At 35.9% G+C, this 14,891-nt stretch overlaps 1 protein-coding gene across 7 annotated transcripts in view; it reads left to right on the forward strand.

Annotated features, from left to right (window-relative positions):
* The window catches only part of CPEB3 (cytoplasmic polyadenylation element binding protein 3), a 184,413-nt gene that overhangs the window by 109,154 nt on the left and 60,368 nt on the right, over positions 1–14,891 (forward strand). For 5 of the 7 annotated variants that reach the window (XM_074959091.1, XM_074959090.1, XM_074959089.1 and 2 more), the window contains exons 5-7: positions 4,123–4,146; positions 11,274–11,441; positions 13,367–13,456. In XM_074959091.1, coding sequence (XP_074815192.1) covers positions 4,123–4,146; positions 11,274–11,441; positions 13,367–13,456 — 282 coding nt within the window. The remainder of the gene's footprint in view (positions 1–4,122; positions 4,147–11,273; positions 11,442–13,366; positions 13,457–14,891) is intronic. The other 2 variants (XM_074959092.1, XM_074959094.1) reach the window with 1 other exon arrangement.

Genomic DNA, 14,891 nt, shown 5'->3' on the forward strand with positions numbered 1-14,891 from the left:
TTAACACCTTGCAGGTAAGGAGAAATTCTCGGCTACCCTTAGCTATATGGTTATGACAACTTCCACCACAGTATTTTTTCTAATTTCATAAGCAGTAATAACGGCAAAGAAATGTCATACTTGTGATCTCATTGATTACAGTAAGTAGATGATTTTCATTTTCCTGTTGATGCATTGCTGCCTTCGCACAGAAATAATTTCAAAACTGTTTAGCTTTTAAGTGTTTTCTCTCCATTAGTGTTTGTAAACTACATTTTGGGCAAAGCCTGTTGGAAGCTCTCTGCATTCAGATTTGCTGAGTCACACTTAATATTAGTCTGGTAGTATGGATTTCAGATAGCTGAGCCATTCCTTCTAGCGAAGTCTGCAGTGGCCTGGACTTCGTGCTGTAAACAAGGCAGGATACTATATAATTTTTATCTCAAATTGCACATTCTTGTTTTGTATCATGTGTAACAGTGACATTGCTGAAGGAAATATAGAAAGTACATTTTGACTCCCAAATTCCCTGGTCTAATGACGTTTTAGCAATTTTTAAAAATTAACTTGAATACAAATATTGAATAGAATTGTCCAAAGGGGTTTTCAAATAAATGTTTATATTTTATGACCAACTTCTATCACAACTATGTATTTTATAAAATGAGGAAATTGGTCTTATTTCTTTCTTTTACTGGTTAAATGGGAAAAGTGCATATGGTTTTCTATTTAAATCTATTGTGTGTTGTGATTTTTATTAATTTGGGATTTAAAAAAAACTCAGGCCCTTCAGGGTGGGTTTTTAATCATGTTTGTATTATCATAGCATTTCAGTGTTTGTTTTACCCATTTCCGGCCTCAATCAGCTGTCCCACCTAGATAAGTACTCGCCTGCTGCATTTTCTTTTATAGCTTAATTTTAATTGTTTATATTAGTAACCCATGAGTTCCTTAATATCATAATCCACTTTCTGTGATGTTTGCATGAATAATTTTTTGCATGGCAGCCTCAGGTTCTGTTCAGATTATTTTAGATCAATTAGTTTGGGGGTATTTTACATCTCGTAAAAGGAAGGACTCATTTATTTTTGGGTTATTTTATTCTATTTGAAAAGCTCTTTACTGTAACACTCACTTGCACACATGAAGCTTACTTGTTACCATTTTGTTGTCATTCAGTTTATTTTCCTAAATAATTAAACAACATTTTGAATAAAAATTTATCTACAGTGTAGTTCCTCAGTTTCTCTGTGTCATTTCATTTTTTCTTTATGCATTTTGTTAGTCAGCCTATCAGAAAATCTGAGCATTGTGGTCACCAAATATCTATCTTTAGGTCATTTTATAAAGGTCTTTTCTGAGAAATTTAGGGATATTTGTGTGTGTGTGTGTGTGTGTGTGTGTGTATACACTATAATATATAAATATTTTCCTGTCTTTAGTTGTATAAATATGACATCCACCTTCCCATATAGTAAATGCGTAAATAAATAAGATAGTAACACTAGTAAGGCCAGTGTAGCAACACTGCATAACCTGACAGAAGAGAGGGGGTGTCTTTCAATTGTGTTAGCTTACGGCTACAAGATGGTGAGCTAACACCACTTCAGACATATTAGCCTGCATCTTAACAGTGCTTTTCAAACATGCCAAGTTATCATGATTGGAAAAATGCGCCCATTTTGCTTGTTGAGACATGCCCACTTATTGATGTTGCTTGTGTAAGGAATGTAATCTTGGACCATGGTCTGGCCGAGACAATAGAAGAAATTAGAAATTAAGCAATTCTAGTGCAGTAGCCTGGTACTTGGAGGAAAATAAACAGTCTGAAATGAAAATGTGTATTAAAAATTAAGTATAAATTTCGATTGCATTCATAATTATGGCGTTCTTGGTAGTAATGGTATAATTGTCTCTGTCATGTTCCATTATAACCCAATTTCCACACATACATAGCTCCATAATAATTTTTCCTTTGAAGTGGGCGATAAAGTATAGAATTGGGAGAGGGAGAAGGAAAATACAAGGAAAATAACTCATGTTTGTGGTATTTGTACTCACCAATAACTTACAGATGAATCAAAAAATTCTCAACTTATTTTGTGGGTAAAGTACTTTTTGAGGAAGTTTGTTTCATATTTGGAAGGAATAAGTGATAAGCAATTGAAAATCGGCTGTGAGCATACTCAGCGTGTAGCTGCTACAATTTTTGAAGTCTAATGAAACCTATTTTCCATTGTGATCTCACAATACATATTTTGTCGGCCTGGCCTGGCCAGGGACTGTTACACTCATTCTGCTACTGGGACAATTTGCAGGAACATGATTGTAAATGTCCCAAAAGCTGAGGAGGGGAACAAGCAAAATCTCCAAAAAGTCTGATTTAACATTAAGGTAAAAGACAAACCCAAAATTCAGTTATAGAAAATTAATATCTTGCTGGTTGAAGGGGATTTGAACATTTTTTTTTTTGTTTTTGCTACCTTTGTAATTGGTTGTACATCCTAACTTTTTTGCATTTTAAAAACAACCTTTTGCCATTAGGAAAAGTACAACCAGTTATATGCTTTGCTACTCTGTTAACCCAGCCTTGCAAAAAACTTTCTCCAGCGGCAGAGGTTTGAACTATGAGTGATTCATCAATATGAAAACTGGGACCCATAAATCACCACTGGTGCAGCATAACTGTATTGAAGCAACAGCAATGATGGATTCTGTAGTTTAGAAAAGACTCGGGTGGATTTTTATCACCATGTTGTCAAACCTTGCTCATAGTATAGAGGCAGCCTAAATGTTAACAGTAAGCATAACTGTCTTTCATTTTTTTACTTGGATCCTACAATATCATTTATACTTCGGTATTTTGGCTATTTTTTGTTCTAAATTCATTCAAAGAGATGAAGAAATGGTACATGTAGTTTGAAGATGACCTCCTTCCCATCAACCAAAAAATCTATCAAGAGAATGATGCAGCTCCCCTCCAGTAGGATGATGACCTTGAATGAGGCCTCCACCTCAGATAAGTAATAACAGGAAGGGTGGAAGTTCCCCTCAGAGCAGCCTCTCCCCCCACCCCCCAAACTCTTACCTTAAAGAATTGGTCGAGCCAGTATGCTGCCAGGCCTAGTGCTAGTCCATCTTCCTACCAAATGTTGCACCAGGAAATTCCAGTGCCAAGCCTAACAACTCCCAACGATGCAGTTACAGATAATGAATGGTATTAGGAGCGCTCCCCCTTCTGTACTTCTCATGAATAAGCTCCACCCTGCCCACAATACCAAATAGAAGTGGCAGAGCAATTGTCTGCCATATACCTAGAATTTTTTGGCTTCTATTACAGGTTGACCTTTCTTCCCAGGGATGGGAAATTTGTGATCCAAGGCCACCTGCATTGTAAATATTTTGGAAGGGCACAGATATGTTCTGTTGGGATGAGTTCTCAGTGTAGTTTCGAAATACAATGCTCCAAACTATTCTATGATACATAAAAATTTCAGAAAGCAAATGTAAATGCATTTAGCCATTTCAGTTTATATCATATACTGGATGTGTGACTTCATTTTACAATATGCAGATATCAGAACATAAACAGTTTTACAATTTTTCGGATTTATTCGTAAAAAACGCCAAGTTGTATATTGTAGCCATTCAAATCAATATGAGCAGGTTTGGATGACATACTAATTATTGAATTTATATCACTTTGGTGGAAAATTTAGCTTTTTTGTAGAATGGCTAATTGTTTAAATCCCTTGATGATTAAATATAGTTTTTCAAAACTATAATTGTTTTTTTTCTGCACAATTACTCCCTTTAATTAAAATTACTATAGCTTATGTGCATTACCTCTTCCAACACCTATGAAGGATTTGTGTGGCGTCATAATTTTAAAATATTATTTGCTATCTGGAATAATGTTGCATAGCATATGTGCTTAAAATTTTGTCTTGGCTGTGTCGTCTTAAAGATATTTTTTAGGGTTGTTTGAAATGTCAGAACTTCATTCTCAAAAAAAAAAAAAGTGGGGGGGAAGGTGCAATGGGAAAAGACATAAAAATCTACATTTTCCTTATTTCTGAATCTAAATCTAATTGCTGTTCTATGACAAAAGTACCAACAATTCTCTTCTGTGTTTACATGCAGCCAGGAGCTATGGGCGGAGAAGAGGTAAATAAAATAAAATAAAAATGTGTTAAAGGTTTTGCCTGCCAAATTATGGGTGTGGGAGAAACAGATATTTAGTGCTGTTCAAGTTGACAATATATCGTCAATTTTTCAATCTCTTTGGTTCATCAGTGGCCATAAATATCTCAAATGATATTTTTTACTTTGTTTTTCAAAATATATCTCTTAATTCTCATAATTTAAAACAGTAAATGATGATTTCTAGTCAGTAGTTTCCAGTTTATTGCTTAAAAATGATTCTTATGTTTGTGTTCTGCGATGGATATGCTGCTTTTAATATTGTTTAGTGCTCCAGAGGGGGAAATAAGTTCAAATTTTCATTGTATTTTTTGAAAAGGTAATGTTAACTGGTTCATTGATAAGCTTCAAAAGGAACACTTTTCTGCGTAAGTGAGATATGTTTTAAACAAATTAAACAAATGAAGGAAAACTTGATAAATTTAACACTTGTATTACATCTCAACATTCAGGAAACTTTTCTACCTTGAAACTGAAAATAATAATTTGCAAAGATAGTAGATCATCTATCTTAAAGTGCTGCTACATATTTATTCTTGGTGGACAACATCAAGCTTGTTAACCACCCAACTCTTCCCCCCCCCCGCCCCCGAACCATACCTTTAATTTACCCTGCATGTAGATACACACAGTGCTGTTGTGCCATGAGATGTATTACATTGTAACTATCTTGTGCCTCCTATAAAAGCTATTGCTGTGTTTCTAGTATAAAGCTTTTTTAAAAATCAACTAAAGAGAAGCTCTTAAATTTATGTGAGCTTATTGAATTATCCTATTTTTTTGTGTCTTGATGAATTGCTAATTCAAACCCTACACATGTGGTATAAGAGAAGACCAGATACATGAGTCAAATGACAATGGTACACATAGTAATCTGAGTGAGAGCTGACAACTTCAATATTTGTAGATTCTTGAAATAAGAACACTGCTATAGGACAATGACTTTTAACTTTAAGTGAATTTAAAAGTCATGAAAATGAGCAATTAATATCAATGATATTAGCCAACAATAATGAAATTAGACCACTGGTAAGGAACTGTAGTTCTGAGGCTTGAAGCACAGATTTATTCCAGTTCCAGGCTTTGAACCTCCTTTTTTTACTTAGCTAAACTTTCAGAAACTTGAATGAGCTTTTTAAAACCATTTTTTCTCTTTATTTAGAAAATCTTTTAAGGGAAAATATAGATTTAAAAAAAAATCGACAACAGCAATTAAAATATTTTTCTTTTTAACTGGCTTATTGACTATAAAATACAATGCTGCAGATTGTAGATTTTGGCACCTATAACGCGCAAATACTATCTGTTGTGGATACTATAACATTATTTTATCTTTATTTTTGATTGCATGGCACTGAAATAATTTAAAAATGCAATTTAGTTGTCTAGGCAGTGAAATATATCACTGACTATATCATGGTGGAGTATTTTATTTTATTGGGTGCAATCTAGAGTTTTGCATCACATTGTGAAAGAAAACTGAAGACTTAAGTGGACAGATCAGTATGTTGGTAGAGGCTAGACAGGTATATAGATTGCATGAGCTTGTGATTTGAAATTATGTAGGGAGACCGTCTTGGCCATAGAATTTGATTACAATTAAAGCTGGAATTTTTAGTAGGTTTTAATAACTAAGTGTCCATCTTGCATTTTTAAATTTAATATCTTGGCCCCCCAGGGGAAAAATCTCTAGTTAGGTGGGTAATACATCAACATGATAAACCCTTCAGTGCATTCATTCACTGCCACAGTACTCCTAGTCCGTTATATCATGTTACTGAAGCAACCATTAAAAGAAAAGGAGTACTAGTGGCACCTTAGAGACTAACCAGTTTATTTGAGCATAAGTTTTCGTGAGCTACAGCTCACTTCATCGGATAATGAATGTAGTCATAAAACAAGGGTATGGAACAGTGGGCCCCATCTATGCATGTGAGCACTGGGAATGCAGAAGAAAGTTTATCTTTTAAAATTGTGGAGCCCCCTCCAAAAATTATAGCAATTAAAACTTTAAAAAATGGTCACTTTGATACCATTAACCACTCTTGTATCTCCAGGTAGAAATTCCAATTTACATGTCTTATTGAGTGAGTGAAACTCCTAGAATGTGGCACTAACTATGGTGACTGTGTGACAGGGTATACAATTAAAGCACTATGAAACTTACAGTAAAGGCAAAAAAAAAAACAAAAAAAAAACACAGACCCATGTTCTAACAGTTGTGACTCCCAATATCCTTTCTTCACCTAAAAGATCTGTCTTCATCCCATCTCAGTTTCTTCCTGTGTGAAATACTTATATCTACAGGAATTGGTGGAGTAAAGAACTGTTTATTTTTGTTAGTCTTGCTCTTTTGATTTCTCTTGAAATGTGCCTCCATTTTTTCTGTCTTAGTCAACTGCCATATAAAACTAGAAATCACCACATTATATTATATGTTTATGCTTTTTCAGAACTATGAATTCATATATATGGGAAATTGCTTTAAGCATTGAGCTGTCTTATACATATAAAACTTTTCTGGAGAGGCTATTTCATTTATATATAAATTTTATATATAAAATATATAGATAAAGGGTTTTAATGAACCCTCCCAAAATTATAGCAATTAAAACTTTCTTAAGTTTCTGATTTATTATTAGAGAGACAAGGTGGGTAAGGTAATATCTTTTACTGGACCAACTTCTGCTGGTGAAAGAGACAAGCTTTTGAGCTACACAGCATTCTTCATGTCTGGGAAAGGTACTCAGTGTCACAGCTAAATACAGTAGAATCTTAGTTACAAACACCAGAGTTACGAACTGACTGGTTAACAGCACACCTCATCTGGAACCGGAAGTAAACAATCAGGCAGCTGCAGAGGTGCACAAAAAAACAAAAGCAAATACGGTACTATGTTAAACGTAAACTACTAAAAACTAAGGAGAAAGTTTAAAAAAAAGATTTGACAAGGTAAGGAAACTTTCTGTACTTGTTTTATTTAAATTAGAGATGGTTAAAAGCAGCATTTTTCTTCTGCATAGTAAAGTTTCAAAGCTGTATTAAGTCAATATTCAGGTGTAAACTTTTAAAAGAGCAATCATAATGTTTTGTTCCGAGTTACAACCTCCCTTCCCGAGGTGTTCATAACTTTGAGGTTCTACTGTACAAGGTTGAACAGCTTGTTTAGCATAAGGAGTTCACCTTGAATGGTCTCTTACAATATGTTAAGTAAGCAGTTAATACCTATTCGGCCTAGGAGAAAGGAGGGTTAGTGGCTTACAAAGTGTTTGTAATGAGCCATAAATCCAGTATTGTTGTTAAGGCTCATCTTTCGAAGGGGTTGTGCAGGTTTCCTTTGAGGATGAGGACAGATATGTCAGATATAGAGTGATCATTTTTGAAAAGTGTTTGCCTATAGGTGATAGTGTTTTTGTCTTAATTTTCTGTTTGAGTTAATTCGAGAGCATTGTGATTGTCTCGTTTCACCCACATAGTTATTGGGACATTTAGTGCACTGGATGAGGTACTCTACATTTTGTGACAGGCATGTGAGGTGTAAACTGCCCACTTCACATGGAAGAGACCATTCAAACATATTAACTTCTTATGCTAAACAATCTGTTCCACCTTGTACTTAGCTGTGACAGATTACCTTTCCCAGACCTGAACAAGAGCTCTGTGTAAACTCAAAAGCTTCTCTCTCTCACCAGCTGAAACTGGGCTAATAAAAGATACTGCTTTTCCAACCTTGTCTCTCTCCTATCCTGGGACCAACACAGCAAACAGTGGAAGATATCCTTTATTTTTGGTTAACATTTTATGTTTTGGCAGCTCCTAGAGACCAATGAGGTCAGGGCCTTGTGCTAAGTGCTATATCAACATATAGTAAATGACAATTTCTTAAGTTTCTGATCTATGATGGCAATTCCTTCTGCCACCATGACTATTTAGGTTTTTTTTTAGTAGCCTCTAATGAGAGACTTTGTCAAAGGTCTTTTGGAAATCTAAATAAATTAGGTCAACTGTTTCTCCTTCGTCCAGTATTTTATATGACTGGTCAAAGAACTCCAATGGATTAGTGAGAGATGATTTTTCTTTGCAGAAGACATGCTGGTTATACTGTCATGTCATGATCTCCAGGGTGTCTTTTAATTCTATTTTTAATTATTGTTGCAACCAATTTACCAGGTACAGAAGTAAGGTTTATTGGTCTGTAAGTTTCTGGATCATCCCTAGTGCCTTCTTAAAATATAAGCTCAACGTTTGCTAATCTTCAGTTATCTGTGATAGTAGTTGATGCCCTGTTTTTGCTACTAAGTAAGTCACTTTATTCTTGAGTTCCTTCAGAACTCTTGGATGTATTATCTGGATCAGGTGACTTACTGCTTTTTAGTTTTTACTGGTTCCAGAACCTCTTCTTCTGACACCTCAATCTCTGTTACTGCCTCATTATTGTTGTCCAAAAATAGTAGATTGGGATAGGCATCTCCTCAAAATTGTTTGAAGACCATTTCAAGGAAATTTAGTTTCCCAGCATTATCCTTCTCTTCCTCAATTTCTCCCTTTTATCTATCCCATGGTGGTCCAGCATCCAGTTGTTTGCCAGGATTTCTGCTTCTGATATACTTTCTTGTTTTTAGATATTTAGTTATTTGCTCTTGAAATTGCATCTTAAGCCAGCAAGAGAGTGAGTTTGTCTGTGGGGGGGCGGAGGGTGAGAAAACCTGGATTTGTGCTGGAAATGGCCCAACTTGATGATCACTTTAGATAAGCTATTACCAGCAGGAGAGTGGGGTGGGAGGAGGTATTGTTTCATGGTATCTGTGTATATAATGTCTTCTGCAATTTCCACCGTATGCATCCGATGAAGTGAGCTGTAGCTCACGAAAGCTCATGCTCAAATAAATTGGTTAGTCTCTAAGGTGCCACAAGTCCTCCTTTTCTTTTTGCAGTATCCCATTGACATTTGCGCTTTCACCATGTTTCAGTGATGCCTGTTATGGCAAGGTCTCTTTTCATTGCCTGACATTCTAGTTCATATGTTTTTGCTTTTAAACATCTCATTTGTATGTAAACATCTATAGTTTTTATTTTTGACCAAGTGCCTATTTTTTTATTTAATTTTTTAGTATGAAACCTTGTTAATTTAACAGAAATTACCTCTGATCTTAACCTGTCCCTGCCCAATTTCTAGCCTATCCTTTACTGCTAGATACAAGGGATATCTTTGTGCTGTTGACATCTTTTACCTGACTTGAGTGCTCCTCAGCACCTGTTGGCTTTCCGTTAAGCTCCCTAAGTTCCTGTTTTCCTCCGTCCTATACCTCCCTACTTCATTAATAACAATATGTACCATAACCACCAACTCCTACCTAGCACTATCTGGAAGTCTGTTTAGATGTCTCATAAGATCCAACATCTTTGCACCCAATAAAGAAGTTAATGAGTGTTTCTTCTGGTCGCTGCATACCCAGCTATCTATATTTATAATAATCAAATCCTCTACAATATGTGTTCATCTTCCAATTACAAATCAATCCCCTGGAGCAACTGACTCACTGTGTGTGAGGGAAAATTCAGCCACATCACAGTTTGAACATGGGTCCCATCTAAGAGAGGGAGTCCTTCCATTCCATCTAAGTCTCTCCCCATCATGAGACTGGCTTCTTCAGCTGCTCAGGGAAATCAGTTCAAAAGTGGGCAAGTTCTGTGATGTTCCTTATATGTAGATCCTGCATCCCTCTGCTCCTCCACTTCTGCAACTCTGGACTGCACATATGCTGTACTTTTGGCTATGAGAGTCATGAGCTGTTTACATTAGGAGGGCACAAGCCAAGTAGTTATTTGGCACTCATTCTTTGCAGTAAACTGGGTAGTACCCACCCTGAATATTCTGCTGCTGGGCTACTACTCTCATGGTCAAACTGGGTGTTAACAGTGGGTAATAGCTTGAGCTAAGTGTAACTTTTCTTCAAGTAGAGAATAAGGTTTTTTGTTTGGTTGTTTTTTAGTGATTTATCTAAGTATTTGAACAAGGACTTTTAAAATATTTTAGCCTGCTAACAAATTAAGCTTCTTGCTACACCACCTTACCCAATTTCCACTCAGTTCAAACTCCCCTGTGCTCACTTTGACATTTGCCTCTCTGTTGTTAGAAAATACGTTGTGGGGAACCATTCGGCAGTGAAGTAGCCTAATGATCTTGTGTATCTTTTGTAGCATTAATTTATAAGAATCAGTGAAAATATTTTTTGTTGAAAACTTCACAGTAAAGAGTTTTGAGAGGGTCTGTCTTAAATTTAAATCTCACTCACAAGCTCTCTGAATAACAGTGCTAGACAGTATAAGCAGATTATTTTCCTTGCTTTCATTTGTTAGCCAGCTGTACTTAATGGTTTCCATATTTACAGCTGAAACATTTATCTCAAGTTAGAAGAAATACCTATTTTTATACTCAAAGGTTATCCAACTGTAGCTTTGGGAAAATGTAAACAGCACCTATAATAAAACACTTGCTTGATTGCTGGCTATTGGCAACAGTGGAATGTCTTTAATAGAAGAGTCTGTTTTTTAAGATTGTGAGCTAGTTATAATTGAGAATTTTTGTTGCACATTTATTTTTGTAATTTGACTAAATAGGTAAAGAAAGGGAGAGTGGGATTAAAAACTTAACTGCTTTAGCAATGCGCTTATAATTACACTGAAACATGTTTTACCTACCTACGTGAAAACCGACCTATCACTTCATTTTATTACAAAACAAAGGCAACTGTAATCTTGCACACGTTCAATAGCTGATTTTATAATCTAGATAGTGATGGACACCAGCATATGAGATAGCTGAGCTCTTACAGCTTATCCTGTAAACATGACCACATATATTGTTGCCTACCACCAGCAGTGCTACTGAAGACAGTAGTACTGATGGTGGTGGTAGACCATGTGTGGTACCATTTGCAATATCTGGCCTTTAATGTAAACTGCTAATTCTGTTGAAGTAAAACATAACTTTAAAAAAAAAAAAGGCAGATTTAAGTAGGCCTTGTTCTTAAAGGAACATTTATTTCTCCAGAAAATTTTAACTCTAGAAACTCCCAAATCTGTTACAGGTCGGTCTTCACTCTTTCCTTTTGAAGATGGCTTCCTAGACGACAGTCATGGTGATCAGTCTTTATCATCGGGTCTCAGCTCTCCAACTCGCTGTCAGAATGGTGAAAGAGTGGAACGCTATTCTAGAAAGGTGTTTGTTGGAGGTCTGCCTCCTGACATTGATGAAGGTACTGTGACTCCGTGATGTGTACAACTGGTGGGGGTGGGAGCTGGTTTTCTTTTATAAAAATCCTGACTTTTCCTGGCTATGTGGCTGGTAGTGTGTTGTGATATTACAAAGGCAACTTGAGTTTGGGAATCTGCTTGGAATTCTTGCAGATTGCTCTAGGTCTGGCAGTCTCTGTGGAGGAGTGATGGATTGATATGCCCTAGTAAGCATGTAACCTCCACAGGAATGGCATGTGCCTATGTGCATAAAGTGTCTACATACATAAAGTGAAGAAATTGATGGAAATACAGGGTTAAATGACTGGTGAAAGCCCTCAAAAGTCCTGAACTATTCCATCTCACAATCTGGGGGAAAAAAAGAAAGGGAAAAATGGCAGCCTATACTTGTTAAATATGTCCACTGTTGTAATAAAAATGGGTTTTAGTTAATACAATGACTCTCCATTTACTTGGGTATTTCTAACAGATGTTTACTGTGAATCAGTTGATAAATGTGACCTATTTAGTGTTGTTGCAAAAAGATATTTAGGTTATTGTCAACAATCATTTTTGTGTTGTGTATCTGTTTTATTAATAAAACACCTATTTTCACCACAAACCATTGTGGATGTTCTTCAATTCCCGCCTACCACACCAAGAATCCACCATTAACTAAGTATATACAGGAATTTAAGGATGCGTCAGAAGGGAAAGAAAGGCTTTTTTGAAGTTGACTTTGTAGTAAGCCTTTTGCTAAACCATGCTATACCTTTATAAAGAAATAATATTAAACATCAAACACTGCCAAAACACTGCCCTTCAGACCTTTCTGCTGATGGATATGTTGCTAATATCTGTCTGGTGGTGATTATATTCAAGTGTTGTTTGATGTAGAAAACTCTCTGTATTTTTTTCTCTAAATCAGTGAGACAAAATTTAGTTCTGGTGAATCAGGGCTGTTCACACAATAAAGGAACTTAACCCCACCTCCTCCCCCATGCCCTGTATTCCCATTGGACTTATTTTGACCAAAATGTTTGAGTCTTGAGTTTGTTTAAGCAACTCCAACAGGAACAGAAGCCAGAGCTCCAACCCTTTGCTGTGAGTTACAGTTGATAAAGCTCTATTGGAATGCATAGTACAGGGAATTTTTAAAAATAATGAAATCTTGTTATAGACTTAGTCTTATCCTTTCTTCCAGATCCATTTGTTTAAGACTAATCTTCCTTCTATAAAAAGAGTTGCAAAAACATTTCAGAAAAGTTACATTTCCATGCAAAATAAATAGCCTGTAAAAGTGGAATAACTTTTTTTTTTCCTTTTGGTTGGTTTGGTTTTTTGGGTATGTTTGTCTGTATTTAAAACAGTGATTAAATGATGTTTGTTTGGTAAGCTAATTAGGTATTTGTGGTTAAAAGTAGAAATAGGCCTCAACCAGAATTCAGGGTTAAGATCAGTGTTTGCAGTACACACTCTTTCTAATAGATCAAATGCAGTTACTGATTCTTAGTATCCCACACTTGGAGAAATCTCAGATTCATATTTTGAATCCCCGAAGTCTGAGAGTTAAGATGGTTCAGATTTGTTTTGTTTTGTTTGTTTTCAAAAAATAATGTGGCAAATCTGTGTGAAGGCTTCTGGTTTTCATCATTACTACTACTAATACAGAAAATTATGTCTTGTAACCGTGCTGCACATCTGCTTTTAGTCTGTGAAGCTACATAGTGAAAGGCAAAACTAGTTTTGCACTACTTAAGCAACAAAGTATAGTAGAGGTAAAAAAGCATATTTATTTCAAGAAGGTTCACGTATTCATCATTTCACTTTTTCCTGTTTTTCAATAGCTTCAGAAAATTCAGTTTCTAACATTTTCTTAAGCAAGAATGTTTGTTTTGCCACTTTTAATCTTCAGATTTTCTTTAAGATTCCTTATTTGTTTTTGTAGATGAAATCACTGCCAGCTTTCGTAGGTTTGGACCTCTTGTGGTGGATTGGCCTCACAAAGCTGAAAGCAAGTCATATTTTCCACCTAAAGGTAATTAGCTTAAAATAAGTCTACACAGGCTGTTCTGGAACAAGCAAACGCCTGCTGCTGCTGCTGCTTTAAAAACATTAAAGCCATTAAAACAAACAGCTTTGACCCTTTAAGGTGGTTGCAGTCTCTTTCAAGTAAGATTCTTCTGCAGATACATTGTGTATAGAGGGGGGAAATTGCAGTCCATGTAACAAAGTTTTTTTTGAAGAGTGGATCTACGGAGTCCCATTTGAGTTGGACTCTGCTAGTGGAGGTTGCTCAGTTTAGTGAATCAGGAATTTGTATTTAAGCTAGTTTTATTCTGGGGGGAAGGTTGCAAAATTTCTCCTGTTAATTGAGCTCTGCCAGTTAATAGCAACAACAAGAATGTTAATGTAAACAAGGCTTCCATGTCCTTGAAGTTTTTGAAACAATGTCATTTAGACCGGTTTGGGGTTGGGGAGGAGGTGGTTTGGGAAGGTTTTTTGGCTTTATACAATTTGGCTTTTATTGAATACCCACAGCTCCTGCATTTTTGTAAGTATTACACAGCATACCATCTGTAGCCACAAGGGTGGGTTAGCACTCGTATTCTGAGATCCTTCCATTCTCCACTGGCCATGAATATTCACAATTGTTCTTAAGGCTGGTTTGGCAGCACATTGTACTGTGTTTGGTCCCTGAGCTAACACTCCTACTATATTTTTTTAGATGCACTTTTATGTGCAAATAGCTACTCTTACCAGATGTTTTTTAAACTGATTGAGGCATGGTAACTTCTTTGTGACAAGTAAGTATCCTGCAAATACCATTTAAGACATTTCTGTCTCAAAAGAAAACTGCTATCAGTGGTTATTCTATAACATCTGCTCATGGATAAATAAAATGAAGTGAACATATGCTTTTGAGTATAGTTCCTAAAAGTTGCAACTAATGTAGTGCCTTACACAGGTTTTAGGTTCTTTCTAGTCAGAATTCTTATTCTAGCTTTAGCCAAGAGGTAAAATGAGCTCCTACTTGACCTGATATCTCCAAGACCTCCACAAGTTTGTTTGCTGTGACTTTGTGAATAACTAATTTAATTACAAATTTGTTGCAGATTAACCTGAGACTTTATTAGTTAGGATCAGATTTGTTCTGTATTCCAGGAGGCTAAATCAGTCTACTGTCAGACTTGTAAAAATGTTTTTGAGTAAGATCTATTTTAGCAGAAGACAAGGGAATCCAGCTTCTCTTCTATTTCTGTCACGATTCTATTATGGGAAACAGCTTTCAAAGCCCCTGCCAGTTGCTCTAGAATGTCTGTCTGAAAGTGCTAAACAGTCAGTCCCAACTGTTCCTGATTATTTATAACTGGCTTCTTAGTTATCAATCAGGGCTTCAGCATCGTCCCTTCAGCATGCCTGTCTTTTTTCAACTAATTTGCCTGGTACTGAAGTTAGCCTTACTAGCCTGT

Source organism: Natator depressus, chromosome 7 (genome assembly GCF_965152275.1).
Source record: "Natator depressus isolate rNatDep1 chromosome 7, rNatDep2.hap1, whole genome shotgun sequence".
Taxonomy (NCBI): domain Eukaryota; kingdom Metazoa; phylum Chordata; order Testudines; family Cheloniidae; genus Natator; species Natator depressus.